Here is an 18,367-nt window from a genome sequence, read left to right on the forward strand (position 1 = left end):
AAACAGATGTGATGTTATGCTTTTTAGGCATATTTAGTATACGAAGTTAGCCTCAAGCAGACTTGGAACTTAGATTAGAATTACAAATTTCAAACTTAGATTAGAATTACAATTAGAGCATTTCAGTTTTTTTCCAAATTAGATTAGAATTAGAATTAGATCATTTTGAGTTTTCTCAAATTAGATTAGAATTAGCATTAATGAATTCTTAAAAAAAGAAATTTGAACTAGAATTTGAACTAGAATTACATTTGAGTATTCGCAATCAGTTTCAGTAAATCGCAAACTATTCTAATTAGAAAGTGAATGGTAAATATATGTGTGCTAATTTTGATGCCTTTTAGCATATAAAATGCTTTTCAGACTGTGAAAATTACGTTCCAACCGAAGAGTTTGGATTCAAATTCTCTGTTTTGACTAAGAGAATAAAAATGCCGTTGGACAAAGTAGCATGTTTTGGTAAAATCCGAATTAGATTAGAACTAGAATTAGAGCGCACAAGCAATTCACAAATTAAATTAGAATTAGCCGCAATTTGCTCTAATTTATTGAATTAAAAAACTAGAATTATATAGTTGTCCAAGTCTGGCCTCAAGCAAATACGCTTATAGCGTAGCCTGTTTTAAAGTTAAGTAGGTCTACACCAAATTATTTAGTTTAGCGAAATAAGTTTTTGATACAACTCTTCCTTAACGAAAGGTCTTACATCTATTTTACAAGGCATCTAACTATGAGTTACTTTGCTACACCACTTATGGAGTAAACCTCTGCCTGTCCATAAAATTATAGGGCCCTGTCTTTAGCACTAGTGGAATTTATTACTTAAGAGGAAGTTTTGGTAATTCTTACGCCTTTCACATACCAGTAGCGTTTTTATTACACCAAATTATGTTTATTTCATTAAAATAGTATCATTTTGCGCTCCAGGTTGCCGCTTCTTATAATTGCTCTTTGGCGGCGCGTTCCTCTTTCATTTCCTTTATCAACCTGCAAAGAGATGGGCGTTGATTTATAGATGAAAAATAAATTGACAAAAACACCCGAGTTAAATGCCAATTTTACTGTTCTTTTTTATACGGGCTCTACAATTTTTAATTCCAGTAAAGGAATATATTTTATAGCAAAATAAAACCATTCTTGGGATACACGATTAGTTACACGTAAAAGTATTCATCAAGACATACAGTACGTAATAGTTAAAAAAATCTCTTGAAGGAATTTATGATTTTTAAGGTTTCGATAACATTAAATTTACATACTTTTCCATAAGAAAACCTTCCGGTTTCATTGGATAGTCACTCCACGAATTGATTTTAGCGTAAACACGAACTTCATGAAACCTGTTTAAATGAATGTTATTGTGTGATCGTGTGTTAAGTAATAACTTTAGCTTGTGTTATTTATCAAAATTAAAAATCTAAGAATATAAATTTTACTTCAGTTAATTAAACTATATTTTGCAGTCAAATGTTTAACAATATCGTGCGAAAACAAACTTGGTGAAATCCAGGTCCTGGCAATTTGTTCCAGAAACAAGGTCGTTTGGATCCAAACTACAAACAAGGTTGTCGTTTCGAGGAACCGTTACGACGTACGACGCATATGGACTTTTGCACGGTTTGCGAACAAAAAAGCTGTTGGTGTCCTCGCAGAACGAATGTTCCTGAGAACAAAGGGTCCCTTGTTTGACTTAAAAGACAAACACTAAATAAACCGACGTGGAAAACAGACATACCACCAAGAGTTAACTATTCATTTTATGGGTTGGCCGTTAACATTACATATTATTCGCTAATTCTTCTCACTGTACAATGTGTCTTTTATATTGGTTTTAGTTGACGATCAGATTAGAGCTTACGGTTTTAAGGAATTTATTATGGAGTGCTTGATCCTGTGTCGATGTAACAGGGTAGGAAGAGTCAAATGACATTACATGACCGCCATCAATATTTTCTGGTGTTTGTTGGAGAAGGTCCAAATAATTATTTCCGTTGCCAATGGGCAAAACAAAATAAGAATCACCCATATGAGAAACTTTGATGTAAATCCTTTTGAAAAAAAAACAATATTTGTACATGAATACCAAACGATTTAATTTTCTGTTCCGGTATATTGATATATAGGTAATCAATAAAATATAGCTTATGAATAATTTCATATGGCAACTAAGAAGTGGGTAACTATGGTAAAATAAATTGGTTTACGATTTTAATCAAGTAAATGTTTTTTTAATCATAATATTAACGTGTTTGGAATATGTCCATCTTGGGTCTCGCCCAGCAGCTCGATATAGAGAGCCTCCAGTCTGCCGTTATAGCAGCTTTCGCAGCCAATAGTAGAAACGTCGTTTGGATCCACGTTAATTTGGAACGAAAATTGCCCTTCAGTATTCAAAGTGGTGATCACTTCGGAATGGCTTTCCTTTATATGGAAACATTAAGACATAAATAAAAACAATTGCGAATGTTCGGCCAAAATTCAAAATATGCAGAGCGACACATAGAGAATTGAAAATATAGAAGCCCTGAACGACAAATGAACGTGACTTTAAAAACCTTCAAATCATCAATTTCAAATCTAATGTTAATTAAGTCTCAGTCAAGTCATTTTCAACATATAACAAGTAAGTCCAAGTCTAAGTTTTTTGTTACCCTGTTAAATTCCCAATAAGAATTGAAGGTGTGTGATGCAGGTCCAGCTGATGACGCAACCAAGTTAAGGAAAACGTCACGTTCGTCTTCAAGCTCTTGTCGGATCAACTGAAGCTGGAAAATGCCTTCCAAAGAACCTAATGTGTTCGTCATAACCTAAAGATGTTGAACACGAAAATATGTTAAGCCGCAAATTAGAGTTGAAATATAAACATTTTGCCAACCTCATCGCTAAAGTAGTTTACGTATTTGTCCAACGCATTAAAATCCCAAAGACACGAGAACTGGTAGGACTTGGAAAGTTCATACAAGGCCCTCATGATGATGTTCTCCTGCGTTTGGTACATGCTGCACAAAAGTAAATGATAAATAAAATCCAAAAGAATTTATTTCTGTTGTTTTTCTGCAACCTTAAAAGTATGTGATGTATAGCGATAATAATTAGTCCACCTAAAATCCCTACTATTAGTGCTGTTATCTAATAAAATAAAAGCACTGTGTTGAGAACAAAAAAGCTTGTCAATATAAATTATGGTTATTTTGTATATGCATACAAACTGAAACGCCTGTTCCATAAAATCATAAATAAATAATTTTTCTGGTAAATATATGTTACCCATTTTTTTTTATTACTTAACATCCTAAAGGGTTTATTTGTTTTTATTGTCATGTCCCAAGTATTATGGGTCGTCTAACGGTTAATCAGTCTTCTTTTCTGTAATTAAAGAACTTCAATTCAAGCCATGAGCCATGTTAGTTTGACGTCAATTATAAACCCTATTTGTGTTTCAAAATATTTTTTTTCTGTTCAAAAATCGGACATAAAATGTTTTTTCGGAAAGTTTTACCGAAATTAATGTACAATAAAATAATATTAAAAGTATTACCGAGGCTAGACGCGCGCACACATGCGCTTAGATTACACCATAATTGTAAACACCGAACTTACACCAACTGTGATGTTAACCTCTCAAAAAAGCCCAGGGCTAAGTGCATTTATCCAAGAAACCCTGGTCGACGTGTGTCTTACAAACTACTTTGACCACTCTAAAGTTGAGCATACGTCGTGACCCATGAAAAATCATATTTTAGCCCATTTAAGCTCAATAGGGTGTATTTTTGTAGTTACCACCAGATTCACCTTTAAAACTCTTTGATTTTAAGCCAAAAACAAATTAAATTGTCATTCCAATAAGCGAAAGGCCCAGTTAATTTGATCGACAAACGTTTTCCCATCAAAACAAAATAGTGTTGACTGAAAAGACAGAAATTGATTACATAATAAGAAAAAATAATAAAATCGTGTCGCGGACCCGATATAAAGGTGCCACCCATGCCACAAATCTCCTCTTGATAAGAAGCTTAGATTAAGACAAATTGTAGGTGGTCGTTTTAATCTGACTTTTTTCTCTTGTCTTGTTTAATTTCTTTTAATTTGGCCAACAATAATGTGTACAAAATAATGAAAATAATAGAAACAAATTGTACGTCAGCATTGTAATATGGTTGTAATAATTCATGGATACTGTATAGTTACCTCAGCAAAAGATCAGTAAATTCCATTTTAGTTTCAACAGAAATGCTATTATCTATTGCAAGCACAGCCTCGTCCACCGCAGCTTGTGCTTCTGCTAAAACTTGCCTGTTATAGCTAATTTCCTGTAAATAACTTGTGGTATCATTTCATGTGCAATTATAACGCAGTGAACATTGCATAAGCGAAAAGTACCTTCAATTGAATGTCCATGTTCATTATTTGGTCAATTAAGTTAATTCGTAAGGCACCGTCTCGGTAAAAGTCGTCTATAACCCTCTCCAGATTTTGTATCTTTAAGTGAAACAAAATGGTTTAATAGGGTATGGTTCACAAAATCATTGTTTGCGTAGCACTTTATTCAGGGGGTCGTCGAATAAAAGTTAATAGGGATGTTCGATATATTTTTATTCCGATACTATTACCCGATATTTCGGACACAATCAATCGTAATCCTAAATTACGGCAGGCCAAAATTAAAAGTCAGAAACCTCTAGTTATTTTTTGATAAATATACCTTTCAAGGTAGAATGTTTTTGTACTAGCAAGCGTTTTGGCTTGACAGATTCTTACACAGCCGGTGACGTAATTTAGACGCTTGATTGACGGTGACACAACAACTTAAATTGACGGTGACACAACAACAAAAAACATGAAGGTACAACATCAAGTCATTAAACAAGAAACTTAAAATCTATATATTCAGCTAATTTGTGTCGAGGCCCGAGGGCGCAATTCGCGCAAAAAGTGTGTTTATCTGGTTTAGACTGACAACCATTTTAACTTTTAGGCGATTGCATTGAAGCGTTTAAAACAGATGCTACCAAATTGCCAAACAAAGTTTGCACAAAGGTGAACGATTTTTCAGTTTGGTTCTAATTGATAAAAATAGGCTTTTTAGGGAGCAGGGCCTGTAATTTAGTACCAATCACGATTATGGGTTTGTAAATAAAATGTACAAACAGATATTTAGGTATACTTGAATCGCATAATTTTAAATAAAGATTTCAATTGGAAAAGTGACAACAAGGACATGTTAATGTAAAAATATGGTAGTCACCTTTGTTAATGTTGTTTTTTAAATATTCATACAGTTTGATATTATTGTAAAATTATTATTGATTACTTTGCCCCCCCCCCCCCAAAATTTCGCCAAAAACAATATTTACTACTACACCTAAATCAATAGTTCAGTATTTTAATTAACAAAGTTGTTCGTTTTGTCTATTTTGGGGTCGTGAACTTTCGTTTTTGGCATAGAATATCAAGTTTTACGTGTAACCACTCATCTTACTTGTCATTGCTGAACACAAACCAACCCTATAATATATATGAACAGCAGTAAGCATTTTAAGCATTAACAAAGCGATATTGCCGTGGTTGCGCAACAACATTAGTGAAAATCGTGAAAAAATTCATTTTACAAGCCTGCGTGCATATAACTGTTCCTCGCAGGAATAGGAAGCGTTTTTGTGTACCGTACATGTTACTATTCAATACACAATAAAACCTGCCAAGTCGTCGCCAATATAAAAAATGCGTTTAAGGAGGAAATGAGGCATTTGGTCTTTTACTGGTTAAAACCAAGAAATTAGCTTGTATAGTATTTTACGTAGTATAATTTGTGATAAGAGAAAAGCTTTATGAAAGATTCACAACGACCTTTTGTTAAATCGTTTCGAATTAACTTTGCTATTGAATTTTTTGTAGTTCTTTTTGATTTCACATTGCGCTTTTGAGGAGATTTTTACCCATTGTGTTTTTAGTGTTATATAGGTTAGGGAAAACACCTTTAAATGATTTGTTTACTTACAATCACTGTATCGTCGTTATCGTAAAGGCACCTTAACTCTTGCACAAGCCATGCCTTATTTTTGGCAAGATCGCTGTACATTATAATAGGAACGGCAGACACATCCATTGTACTGAAATCCAGCTCGTCAGGATTGATTTTTTCAAATTCGTATCCAAAATCAAGTCTAATAAGCACACAAAAGAAATATGTTTAATCGGTTCGTTTTTTGTTGATAATTTCCATCCTTCGGGATTTGCCAGGCGTCGCATATTTTGTTGTCAGGTTTATCTAATCTCAACCACATACGTTACACAAAAGCCAATTTTATAACCACTTGAGTTGCTAGGCCAGCAACTAAAGCAAGCGGCCGCAGGTTGCGCATTCCTGTTGTAAAACACCTATATTGTAAGATTATTTTTATGTTGCGTTATTGCCATGACTAAAATGACTTTTTAATATATCATCGACATTAGTAACTGAAATTATAGGACCTGTAAGCCTACCGGCTTTGATTCACCCTAAACCCGTAAAACTAGTTTTAAGCTACGTCAACTTATACCATTAACATCACCGAGCTTCATCACTGTTATGCAAGAACACAGTATGATGATAAAAGCTAACCTCTCTTGGAGAGTCAGAGCTGCTTCTTGAATGGTTGGAGCATTGCATTCTGGTCTTCCAAAAATTACATCCATGACCTACCGTTTTAAATCAAATCTTAAAATTAGACAGTATAATTAACTTTTAGGTGCATGCCAGCTAAGGAAGGCGCTTAATAAACAATAATATATAGACTGATTATTGCTCGTTTCAAGCACAACATATTTATTAAACGTACTTTTATTAAAATGTCATTGTTCTATTTACTATAAACATCTGCTACCTGCATGGCACCTTGGAAAGCATCAACAGGATTAAGAAATATCAATCCTTGGACAAAACCAGCGATTCCACCGATGAGTGCTGGAAGTGTGTCCATCACCTATAAAAAGGCTTACATATAACAACTCGCGATTCGTTTATTATTGCGCAGGTTAAAACTAACCTTATCGTGAATGATCGCAGCAGGTACTAAAACATTTATCTGCAACATTTCACTCTTCATTGTACGCTCTAATTGACGCAAAGCCTTTACGTAAAGATTCTTTTGACTTTTCAGTTCTGCTTCGGCGTTGGCAAGTTCACGATCGTTAGTTGTGATTGCCAAAGTCACAACTGATTGTACAGTTTGACTGACCATTTGGATGTTTTGTACCTGCAACAGTCATATTTTTTACTCACTTTAGAATAAATATTTAAGTGGCAAAAGATTGGGAGCAAACAGTAAAGTTGTTAACAAATGTAAGCACGCCCAAAAATTCAACGATCGAATTAGTGGTAGCATATAGTAAAACCGCAAATTTTACAATAAAAGCAATAGAACAAACAATAGCCATGCTTATCAGTTTATCACTTTATAGTTATAGTTTTAGTTATTGTTTCAACACATTTACATGAAAAATAAAAAGTCCAAATCATAAAATTAAATCAGCCATAACAAATATTGCCTCAAAAAGCGTTTTCTATGGAATACCATTTATGCTGAAAATCTGAAAATACAAAAGTTATGTTTTCAGTGAATTACAAAGTCTTCAAAATGACGTATTAGTTTACAATGACAACAATACGAAGTATATTGAAGCTATTTTAGGCAAAAAATCCCTAACAATTTTTTCAACTGAAATGTTTTCTGGTAATTTGTTTTAGGTTACAACCGCACTCAGCTTAATTTGAACGTTATGTTGACTCTGGTATTGTTTCTAACCAATGCAATATAAACTAAAAGAGATAGAGTAACCCAACCGTTAAAATTAAACCAAGCCTTGGGGTCTTTTTGAATTTAGAAGTACGAGAAAGTTCACATTTAGTAAAGTCAAAAATGTTCAGGTTTTGGTTAAAAATTCGTGTCAATCCGATTAGGGAAATTGCGCATAAATATACCTTTACATAGCTAGATGCAAAAAGAGTACAAGCATTTTATCGCGGTTAAGCTGTGATTAAAATATATTTAAAATCTTTCTATATAGGCGTAAGCTGGCCAGAGCATTACACGATAACACGTTATTATAAATTATTTAATTGTTAATTTTAAATGGACGAGTTTTTAATTTTATTAGCTAAAGTTTTATTTTTTGTCAATCACGTGACTTGAAGTTGACCTGATCGAATAATGACTTGACTGGGACTTGACTTGTTATTTAAGTTTAAATTTTATTTTTAAAAGATTTGACTGGGTTTACAACAATGCATCTAGTAGCGTCGATAAAACAAAAGTGTTAATTTTTCTTTAACAAAGTTAACAAAAACGAAAAGCCCAAGTTATTCCACGATATAAACAATAGTTAAAACAAGTTTTCTACACCAGATTAATGTTCAATGCCTAGTCCAGTGGCCGTAAAACTGTGGACCGCGGCCCAAATATGGGCCCTTGAGCCATATTAAGTGGACCGCGGGCTATTTCCTATTATTTCAGTTTTATCACGTAGGCCTATAGCTGTGGGCCGTGTGATAGCCATATCCACATAGTGTACATTCATTGTCCGTACTTCAAAAATGGTGTGGCCAAGAGTTTTGATTATGGCTCTTTGCTGCATCATTGGGTCACCAGGCTATTGTCCCCCAAACTTACTTTTGGCCAAGTGTAACTAACTATGTAAACATTATGCATTCAACAAAAGGCGCTATGCGGTTAGACTGTAAATGCCGTTATGCAATTTCGAATCTCTTTATGTGTCTCATGCGTAACGTATTCTTTTACTTAATTTAAAACACATAAACGTAATTGTTTTCGAGTTCGCTTAAAAACAACAATATTTTTTTAGGATTAATTGTTTTATGACATAACTCTGTGACGTCAATCTAAAAATGTTATTAACTCCTAAAAGAAGTTTCAAAACATAAAATATCAGGGTTAGAAATAGCATACAGATGTTCCTCAAGATTTAAGTAAACCGTTTGAAATATATGTAGATAATGACGCGAGATTTCGCGCAGATTAACCTTGGTTTTGAAATCTGACATTTTAGAATAAAACGTGTTTGTAAATTACCATGGTGGGAATAAGGCAAAATAAAATGTCATTATACGCCTAAAGTTTAAGTGGTTTAACAAAACAATAGTAGGCCAAAAGTATCAATATTTCGGAGCATATTGGTTGGAGGTTGTAGTAAGACGTAATAAGAATACCAAAGCTCACGTGGATATCTTTATCTGCTATTAGCGATCGACATTCTAATCGCCGCACACCCCACCCTGGTTAGATAGTGTATTTCGCCTTGTTTCTTCTTTCTGCCGTTTGCCTTGAATAAAGAGTGATTCGAAACTTCAAAATTATACGTATACTTCTGTATGGGCTTTGATATTCTTATTTGTATCAATAGGCTTCTAAGACACTTTGGTGAAAAATTTCTGTCAAGTTGTTGATGAGTACTTGACATTTATGTGCCATGTTATTACCTCGTTCATGACGCTGTTGTAAGCGTCCTCGAAAGCTTTTCCAGTGGCGAGCAAGGATTCCGTTCGTTCGCTCAAGTACGACCAATCCAGATCAGGCGCATACACCGCAGAGTTGCCATAATAATCAAAACCCTCGTTTATCATATCAACGCGCAGCTCCACCTAAATTGCAAAACAGGTAAAGATAGATGAGGGCAAATTATGTAATGATAGGCTTCAATATATATTTATTGGAAGCAACCTACAAGTATTGGAGGCATATGATTGTAAATAAAAAAGTCATTAGGTTGACGATTTGTTTCTTTAACATCCTTCCTAACTAAAACAGCATCTTCACTTTTTTTAAACGAAGTATCCTATGTTTTAACATTTCAAAGTATATGTAATTTGTGCATGCTTTAAAATATGTGTTTTATTCTACAAACAAAAAACGGGATAATGCAAGCTTTTAAAAGCCACAATAAATTCAAGTAAAACTAACTTCTTGGTGGAATGTGGACGATTCGTCGGTGACAGACAATAAGAAGGAGAATATTTCCTCTGCTTGTACATTGTCATTACGTTGAAACAAGGACTCCCCATGGCGTCGAATTAATTCGAGCAATTCTGTATCAGCTTGGAAAAAGGTCTTCACAGAATTTACTGTCGATAGCGACGAAGAGCCAATGGAGCCTTCAGGCGCCTACATTAAACAAATTAAGTAGGACTATTGTAATGCTCTACCGTTATATTCTGTCAGGAAAATCTGTTAGATAGTGTATACTAGCATATTATTTTAGTTTTTCAGGGACACTAGTAAACTCAAGGGATGATAAATAATATCGGATTAGAGCCAATAGCAATGCCAGGTCGTGTAATCAGTTACGAAACTGGGATAATGTCCTACCCTTGAAGGAATTGCATATTGTTGGAATCCATCCAGTCCCGGATTTCCAGTCTTTCCAGGGTCACCACGGGCATTGCAATATTCGTCTCTCGTGCACTCCGGCCAACAAATGATGATAATGCACATGAGCCAGGCGCGACATTGTCGACCACAGCCTCCTTGTCCACCTAACCTGTGTCGTGCCAATTTAATCAACTTTTACACTATAGTTTGAAATAGTGGAATAAAAAAATTGCGTAATTTTAACTGCATTGTTTTTCATAAAAAACCCTAGCATTCCTTTTAGATATTTGAAGGATATTAAAAAAGTATTTTCATGCATCAATGTGCTTAAACTTTGTCAAGCGGTCATACAAAACAACACAACACAGATATATATTCTTGTATCATAGGTATTACACTACATTTGTAAGTTTTTCGATGTATTTCGACCACTACAGAGGCGGTAAAATTTACCCCCCACGACCTCGAATTCCGTGTTCAGTCGGTGGACCCCCTGTTCCTGGATGCTTCTCCACCTGCAAGAGTCCGCTTATCTCCTCTGTATAAATTGTAACAGAGCCTACGTCTCCTCCAACGCCTGGATCACCGCCGCGTCTTGCATCTTTGCCATGTCCCCCGTCCGGTCCTGGTTTACCTGGTCGAAAGAAAATTACACGCTAGTGATGTGTATGTAACTTGGGTGAAAATTTTCGAAGCAACGTTGTGAGCCATTAAACGGCTCGATATGTTTCGGCGACCAAAATTCGGTGGTTTATCGGGTGCCTACGGGAAAAATAATTTGCAACCTAAATCGCAATGCAAGCAGGGCATGAAAAAAAGTTTGATCTCAAAAACTATATTTTTTGCGGCTGTTGTTCTACCACCACCGACTGAGCTGCCAGGATCAGTGGGAATTGGCCAAGAAGGCCTTAGCACTATCATGTTATCGAAGATATTACTACTATACAACAGATTTAGATAGTATGTACACATTCGTACACCCTTGTTGACTCCATGGCTTAGTTAACAAGTATACATTTTACGAAACATTGGTGTTAAACTTACATTTATAATTTATCAGCAAAGTTTGCAACTGTTTGTATGGCCGATTCATGTCCAGCTTAATATATATATATATATAATAATCAAAAAATGCTCCTCTGTTGGATGTAATTCGAAACACCATTGGAATTACAATCTCCAGAGAAGCTGTTTTTTTGAATAATACTACTATGCCTGGTGGCAACAGTTTGTATATATATACTGTATGTTTTTTTTTTAGTCGAACGGGGTGTAAGATAGGTAGCTATGAAAATATAATAACAAAACGGTAAAAACTTTAGGCAATATATTTTTGGGAAAATATAACGAAAGTTGGAAAATATAAAAGAAGAAAATTCGTCGTTATATAGTGGCAAATGTCTAAAGTTTTCAACCTTTGTATATAAGTTCCCCAAATAGGTCACCACAGTCTTTATCACAGGACTCAGCGTTGGTGAGTGAAGCAGTTGTCCAAGTATTATCAACTCCTGGCTCACCGTCGCCCCCAGCGGCACCAGCAATACCATTGGACCCCTGTGACGAAACAAATAAAAGGCGATTGTGTTTGGAGGAAAATAAATATTTGCTTTTAATTTTTGTAAAAACACAATAACAAATATTAAACTGCACAAAAAACAAACAACCGAACTCATCATATAGCCTACAGACAAGATATTAAAACTAGAATTAGCCATCTCATATATCTATGAAATATATTTTGTTTTGGTTAGCCGTTCGTTGTTATAGACTTTTGGTCATTGGATAATGCAACTCCAGAAGTGACGAATTCAATACCAGCAGATCCTAAGTACTAGGCGAAGTAAACAAGCTTTTATTACTTCACTGCGAACGAAGAAATTTCCTTTGATAGCGTGCAAGTAGATTTTGAACTCGGGACTTGCAACCCCGGGTTTTCCATCCCCACCATCTTTCATTTCTGATGCTTTTGTTAAAAATTGGCAATTGTTTCCGTCCAGTGAAGCACAAACTTGCGGTGCCTAAAAATACAATTTTAAAAGCGAACCAGACAGACGCTTGAATTAGGACGACTTTAGTATTTATGGCATTTAAAGCAAAATCCCAATCTGTTATACCAGAATATCTAACGTTATCTGTCTTCGGTATCTACTTGCAACCTTCCTTTGTGATAACTACTATTTATTAGGGATTTCCGATAGCATTGGATCGAAGCCGATACCCGATTTCAAAGGATAGTATCTGTACTCATACGATAATAGGATAGTATCCGGGCCAATTTCATACCAAATTAATATAGGAATTTTAGCCATGATTGGGAATTTAAACAAAGCGATTCTACCTAAAAACTGTAGGTAACTGAACGTCTTAAATAACCCTTGGGGAAATTTAATATCTAATAACCTTAAAAAACTTTTGAGTGAAATCATTTTTAGCTTAATAAAGACGGCTTTTTTATCGGATCGGATCGCGATGAATTTTCTCCAAAACATACGAAATCGGTATGACAACAAAATTGAAGTATCAGATATGCCTACTATGGTCGTGATATATAGTGGCAAACAGCTTCAAAGGGTCAACGTGAAGAAGTACAATGAAATATAAAGATCTGCGAAATATCATAGCACAATATGTGCATATACTATCCACTAATTATCCCAGATATACGCACGCTTAACACTAGCGTTGCATCGTTTGATATGAGTTGACGTGCAGTAATCTGCATGCTTTTCAATCCTTGAAATTCAACCGAAGGAACGTCAGCATAGACAGTGTCTCCGCGAATTACAACCTTTAGGTTCATCTTATTACTGGTGGTTTGAGTTATCGGAAACTTGCTGCCAAAAAATAATAAAGAATTGGAGTTTAATAGCCCAACTGAGTTTAATATTTGGTGTGTGCCATAGGGTTGGGCCCCTGCAATTTTTTTGTGAAACCTGTCGATTATAGATATAGTTTGCTTTAATTACTTTATAGCACAATAATAAATTAAATGTGACGCTTAGTTTCAATGCGTGCTGCTGGCAGTTTACTTCTGTTATTTTGATACATCTGAATGCCACATACTAGAAAACACATTATATTTCACTGTGTGATTGCCTAAAGGTTAATGTTTGATTGGTTTTTGTCATGTTGGGACTGAAAGTGTTCTTAAATCACGGCAAAGACCAAATTTGGTGTCGATTGACGAAACAACATTTACCTTAAAAAAACTTAGATTTTATATCACTTTAAAACAAAATCTAAATAATATTAATGGTTCGTTTATATTTGTACAGTTAAAGCTACCAAGTAAGTATAAGTCAGTGGAATTAGGAATTATTCTACCCCGGAGCGTTTTCGATCAGAAGCTGACGGACAGTTGACAGATGCAACTCTCTTCCCATAATATCAAACACGTTGGCTGCATTTTCCGAAACAGCTGGTGTAAAAACCCATATTGGCGGAGGCATAGTTTTTTGTCCAGAAACAGAAAATCCCATGTTTTCTAGAGCATAAAATAAACAGTATGATAAACAACACCATTTTTACTATTTCAAAGAGATAATAATTTTTATATTTTAAACACTGATAATACATTATATATAAGCATGGATATCATATCATATTTAATTTAAATGTAAAAAAAAACATAAATGTCACTTATAACCATAATTTTTTTCGATATTTTTTGAGTGTTTGTTTGTTACCCTAACAAATTTTTATTAAAACCTACTTTCAATATTACGATTTGGCGCTCTCTCTAAAAGCTGGCAAAATGTTCCAAATGATACAAAACACACACTTTTGCTACAACGTATATAAGTCATTAAAGTCGTGATATTTCCTCCTAGGGTATATTTAAACAATATACTTGCCCTCTGTTATAGTGGGCGGAGGGCTAGCTGTCCAGTATACAGTAGGAGATTGTGCCCATGAAGAAGAAGTATCAGTTCGTCGCACAGTGGCATCAAATCCAGTTGAATCGACGCTTTTTACCGATACCGAAAAGCTACATGAGTGGTAAGCGAATTAGGGATCCGATGTCAAACTTATAGTTACGCACCAAACTATTAGGTTTTGAAAACAATACATAAAAACTCGAGACCCGTGGTATTTTACAAAAATTACTTGGTATATTTTTGTTAAAATAAAAGTTATTTATTTATTTCTTTACGTAGATATTACTTTGTAAATTTGTCTTCCTTATGCTTCTATTTCGTTTGTACCTGCAAACTCAGTAGAAAATTGTAACCCAGTTGGAGCCCATGAGCTGCAAATTTAACAGTAGGCTTACTTTGTTGCCCACTCTGGAGCGTTTATACAAAATCTTGACAAAATATTTTATTCAAATAGCAAATGTTAACCAACTTAACAAAAATCGAGTCATTATACGTCCACCTCTACATTAACTCTCAAGGATCACAACCCCTGAACTGTATAAAAACCGGTGCAATTTTAACATAAAGCTTAAACAACAATTAAATAATTTAAAGTTAGGTAGCCTACATAAGTAAGAAATTTTATTTGAAAATACGTACGTGTCTGGGTATATGGGTTCGCCCCTCACCCATGAGTAGATAGTTGGAACGTATGGGTATTGTGATGGGAAATGTATGCGAACGTCCATGTAATTAGTGGGAGAATGTGGGATAACTTGGCTAAACTCTGAGAACATATTGTAATTATGCAATCTATTTAAAATCAATTTATAAAACAAAAAATATTTTGCAACCTTAATTTAAAAATTTAAGAAGGAATATTTTTTCAAATCGCATCTGATTGTGCTTGAAACTTAGGATAGAGTCAGTTGCGCAACCAAAAATTAAAGATTTAGCCTTTCGAGATGAATTCATAAAATTACAATTTTCGAAAATTTCCTGTGGCCTGTCACCTTTACGATATTAACGGTTATATTTTCCAAGCTCAAATGTAAACTAAATAAACTTAACAAGTCGGAAAAGTTATGACCTTGTAGCCTTTAAGCGCCCCTGTTATGAACTTACTAAAATTTTTATGGAACAACTTGAGAATTACGAACTCTTCGGACAAGGGTTGTGGTGCTACAAACCAGCAAAGTTTGAATAAAAGTAATTCGCCTACTGGCGGCGATGTTAAGTATAATAAGGCTGCAATAAGTTTGAGTGTTGCGTGCTTAAATAAAATGTACGAATCCATCATGCTGCGGGCTCTTCATCACTTTTGTACATTATTCACTATTACAATGTGCTATCCCCGTGTTATAGCCGATGATTAGCCTAAAAATTGTGATTGTGGCAATCAACACGTAACCAAACCGTATGTTAGGGATCACATCTTTGTCAGAGGGTTAAATAATGCGTAAATGTTGTTTAAAACTATACATGGCGATACCCGTTCAGTAAATAAAAATTTCAAATCACGTGTTATGTTTTTTTTTTTTATAAATAACGTTATAAAAAGCTATAAAAAAAAGCTTTATGTTATCTGTTACTATATATCGGACTATTTTAAATCCGTAACCTGATTGTAAGTAAGTTGCCTATTGGTAAAACCGCTGCAATCAAAGGGATATTTTACAAACCCTGTCCTAATTTTGTGTGGTTAAAAGAAGCCAATAAGCTTTGGCTCTTTAATTGCTATATTATTTTATCTTGAACAATCTCAGAGTAAGTTTTCTTTCAAGTCGCGTGTAATGGTGTCCTCCAGCGAATTAGAACCCGTGACCTTTTGAAAGTAATATTTGCTTTGAACATTGGGTGGCTACAGTGCGCAGTTGGCTAAGAATGCTGCATGTATAACCAAGACAATTCCTCATAATCCCAGTCTTCTCTCTCTGTTGGGAGATTTTTTTATTTTAAGATTTAGTGCGAAAGCCGCTGGATTGATACGAGTATACGCTCGTGCTCAATGCATTGTCTCTGATTTGCTGTAAACATTCCGCATCCGGCGTCGGTTCGGCTTATTTACAAACTACAAAAATATATTTACATATACGGCAATATTTGGACTAGATATTCGAATTCTGGGTTATTGGAAGAGACAGATCAACATAAGCAACTAAAGAACCCATTGTGTTATTTGAATGCATTTAGTTTTATGAAATATACTTTTTTACCATAACATTAAGTAAATTTAATTTGCTGCACCGTTGGTAACGATCCTGGCTTCCCACTCAAGAGTCGGAGACCAGTCCCAGCCACTTGCGGCGTCGTATCTTGTTACGGTGACGCTAAATCCACTGGTAGACGACTCGGTCACCTTAAAACGTATATTATATACATTATACATAATAAAGCATTTTTTAGTTTGGTTGAAGTAAGGCTGTTTTTTTTATATACCTGCGTTCGGAATTCTCCGTTGCCGGTGATTCCATTTCGGACCCAAGTATAAACAGTTGGGTTTTGATTGAACGCAGACGGAAATGTTTGAAAGTTCACTGAGATGCTTTTGCTCGATGCAGATGACGTGCCCAACGAAACGGACCCATGTTGCTCTAGAAGTGACATAAAAATAAAACATAAAAAATCTTAATGCATAAAAATTAACATAAAATAAATGTGTTATGTTATCTGTTACCATATGTCTGAATTATTTTGGAGAAACAATGCATTTAACATATAGCACATGTTATATCAATAGGCAAAAAACAGACCGTGGAGAGTGTACAGTAGGGTTACCATATTTTCGTGGCCTGAAATCCGGACACTCTTTAGTCCCCACTGGCGGTTTTTAAAATGAGGTATGAACACATTGTCTGTCAATATGACGTCACACTAGCAATGCTTTGCCTATCCATTGTATACCGGAGTGGATTTTTGAACATAGTGTCGTGAATTCACTGGGCCAGGGGTGTTCAAATTATTTCTGCCATGATCCACCGCAGCCAAACCTGACAACATGATGATCCACCAAATACGAATGAATAGTAAACATATTGGACACGCTTTAATTATTATGGTGCTTTATTTATGTAAAAGTGAAGTGTGCTATACAGCACCAAGATTTTAGTGAGAACAATGATAGGTTGGTTTAGACCAGGGTCGGCAACCTTTTTCTAGTCGCGGGCCAACACCAAACTCAGAAAGGTCTTTGTGCGCCGCACAAAATGTTAACTGAGAAAAATTGTGTTTTTTCACTTAAAAAAAACTTGTTTAATGACATTTAAGAAGGCAGTAAGTGTTGGCGCACAGCGTGAAAAGCGTTGTTTGGTTTAAAATTGGAGCCCAAACGTTGTTGTCCATACTACAAATGAAAAATGTAATAAAATAGTTTGAAGAAACGCGATAACTTCCAGGCGCACATGGCGAGCGCGATTTTTTAGGTATACAAGCATTTCTTTTAAATTTCTGGCAAGTTTTTATTACATTGGCGAAAATAAAAATGTTAAAAATATAATACGTTTTCCGTTAACGGTAAAGAAGCGCTGATCTAATTCAAAAGACCGCATCAAAACGTAAACAAGTTGGACGTAGAAAGATCATTCGCGCGAAGCGGGAAAATGTTTCGCACTTACGTAGTTAAAATGGACTCGCATCCAGTTTGTCAAAGAGGCGGCGGACCAAATGCATTACATTGGCGGGGCGCATCCGGCCGCGGGCCGTAGGTTGCCGACCCCTGTTCTGTCGCTTACTGATATCCTCAAACGCTCACAAAGATTAGCATTTGGGAGTCTCTCTCTATGCTTGATTTTTTACAAAATTTATCGACACTGGCAATTGGTATTCACATAAAAACACTGTAGAAAGTTCATTTTTTCAAGACTACATTGGAAGATCCGCACAAAACGCTGAAAAGATCCGGAACCGGATCGCGATCCGCCATTTGAACATGACCGCACTAGGCTAGTATTGGGCAATCTTTGATTTGACCTCTGGTGATCTCTAGGCTAGGGTTACTATATTTGATAATGTGCAAATCCATAACAAATTTACCTTAGTTGCATTGACCAACTTTAGAATATTACCAAAGTACTTTACCGCTATTGTTTTTTTGTGAAAGAAGGATAAAAACGAAACTATACACAAACAGAAAAGAAATGTTGTATT

The 18,367-nt window shown here is 35.1% G+C and overlaps 1 protein-coding gene across 1 annotated transcript; it reads right to left on the minus strand.

Moving 5' to 3' along the window:
• Positions 1-938: 938 nt before the first annotated feature.
• Positions 939-17,002, minus strand: LOC146138197 (uncharacterized). The gene is made up of 26 exons (XM_083394533.1): positions 16,975-17,002; positions 16,661-16,815; positions 16,469-16,580; positions 14,882-15,008; positions 14,219-14,352; positions 13,689-13,848; positions 13,033-13,198; positions 12,224-12,382; positions 11,780-11,918; positions 10,818-10,998; positions 10,362-10,533; positions 9,957-10,157; positions 9,476-9,637; positions 7,026-7,235; positions 6,864-6,962; positions 6,602-6,678; positions 5,999-6,164; positions 4,381-4,479; positions 4,189-4,310; positions 2,876-2,999; positions 2,652-2,807; positions 2,246-2,421; positions 1,859-2,048; positions 1,497-1,663; positions 1,260-1,340; positions 939-987 (listed from the first exon to the last, which is right to left on the minus strand). Exons 1-26 carry the CDS (start codon positions 17,000-17,002, stop codon positions 939-941), a joined length of 3,612 nt encoding a protein of 1,203 aa, XP_083250659.1.
• Between the last annotated feature and the right edge of the window lie 1,365 nt (positions 17,003-18,367).

Source organism: Ascidiella aspersa, chromosome 7, assembly GCF_963924565.1.
Source record: "Ascidiella aspersa chromosome 7, kaAscAspe10.2, whole genome shotgun sequence".
NCBI lineage: Eukaryota > Metazoa > Chordata > Ascidiacea > Phlebobranchia > Ascidiidae > Ascidiella > Ascidiella aspersa.

What these genes read in the sequence shown, in the direction of transcription:
- LOC146138197 (XM_083394533.1), bottom strand. Translation starts at nt 17,002, where the DNA reads ATGGTAACCCTACTGTACACTCTCCACG. An exon ending in CTGCGATCATTCACGATAAG is followed by an intron (nt 6,963 to 7,025) that starts GTTAGTTTTAAC and finishes GCCTTTTTATAG; the next exon opens with GTGATGGACACACTTCCAGC. An exon ending in TTTACTGATCTTTTGCTGAG is followed by an intron (nt 3,000 to 4,188) that starts GTAACTATACAG and finishes ACTTTTGTGCAG; the next exon opens with CATGTACCAAACGCAGGAGA.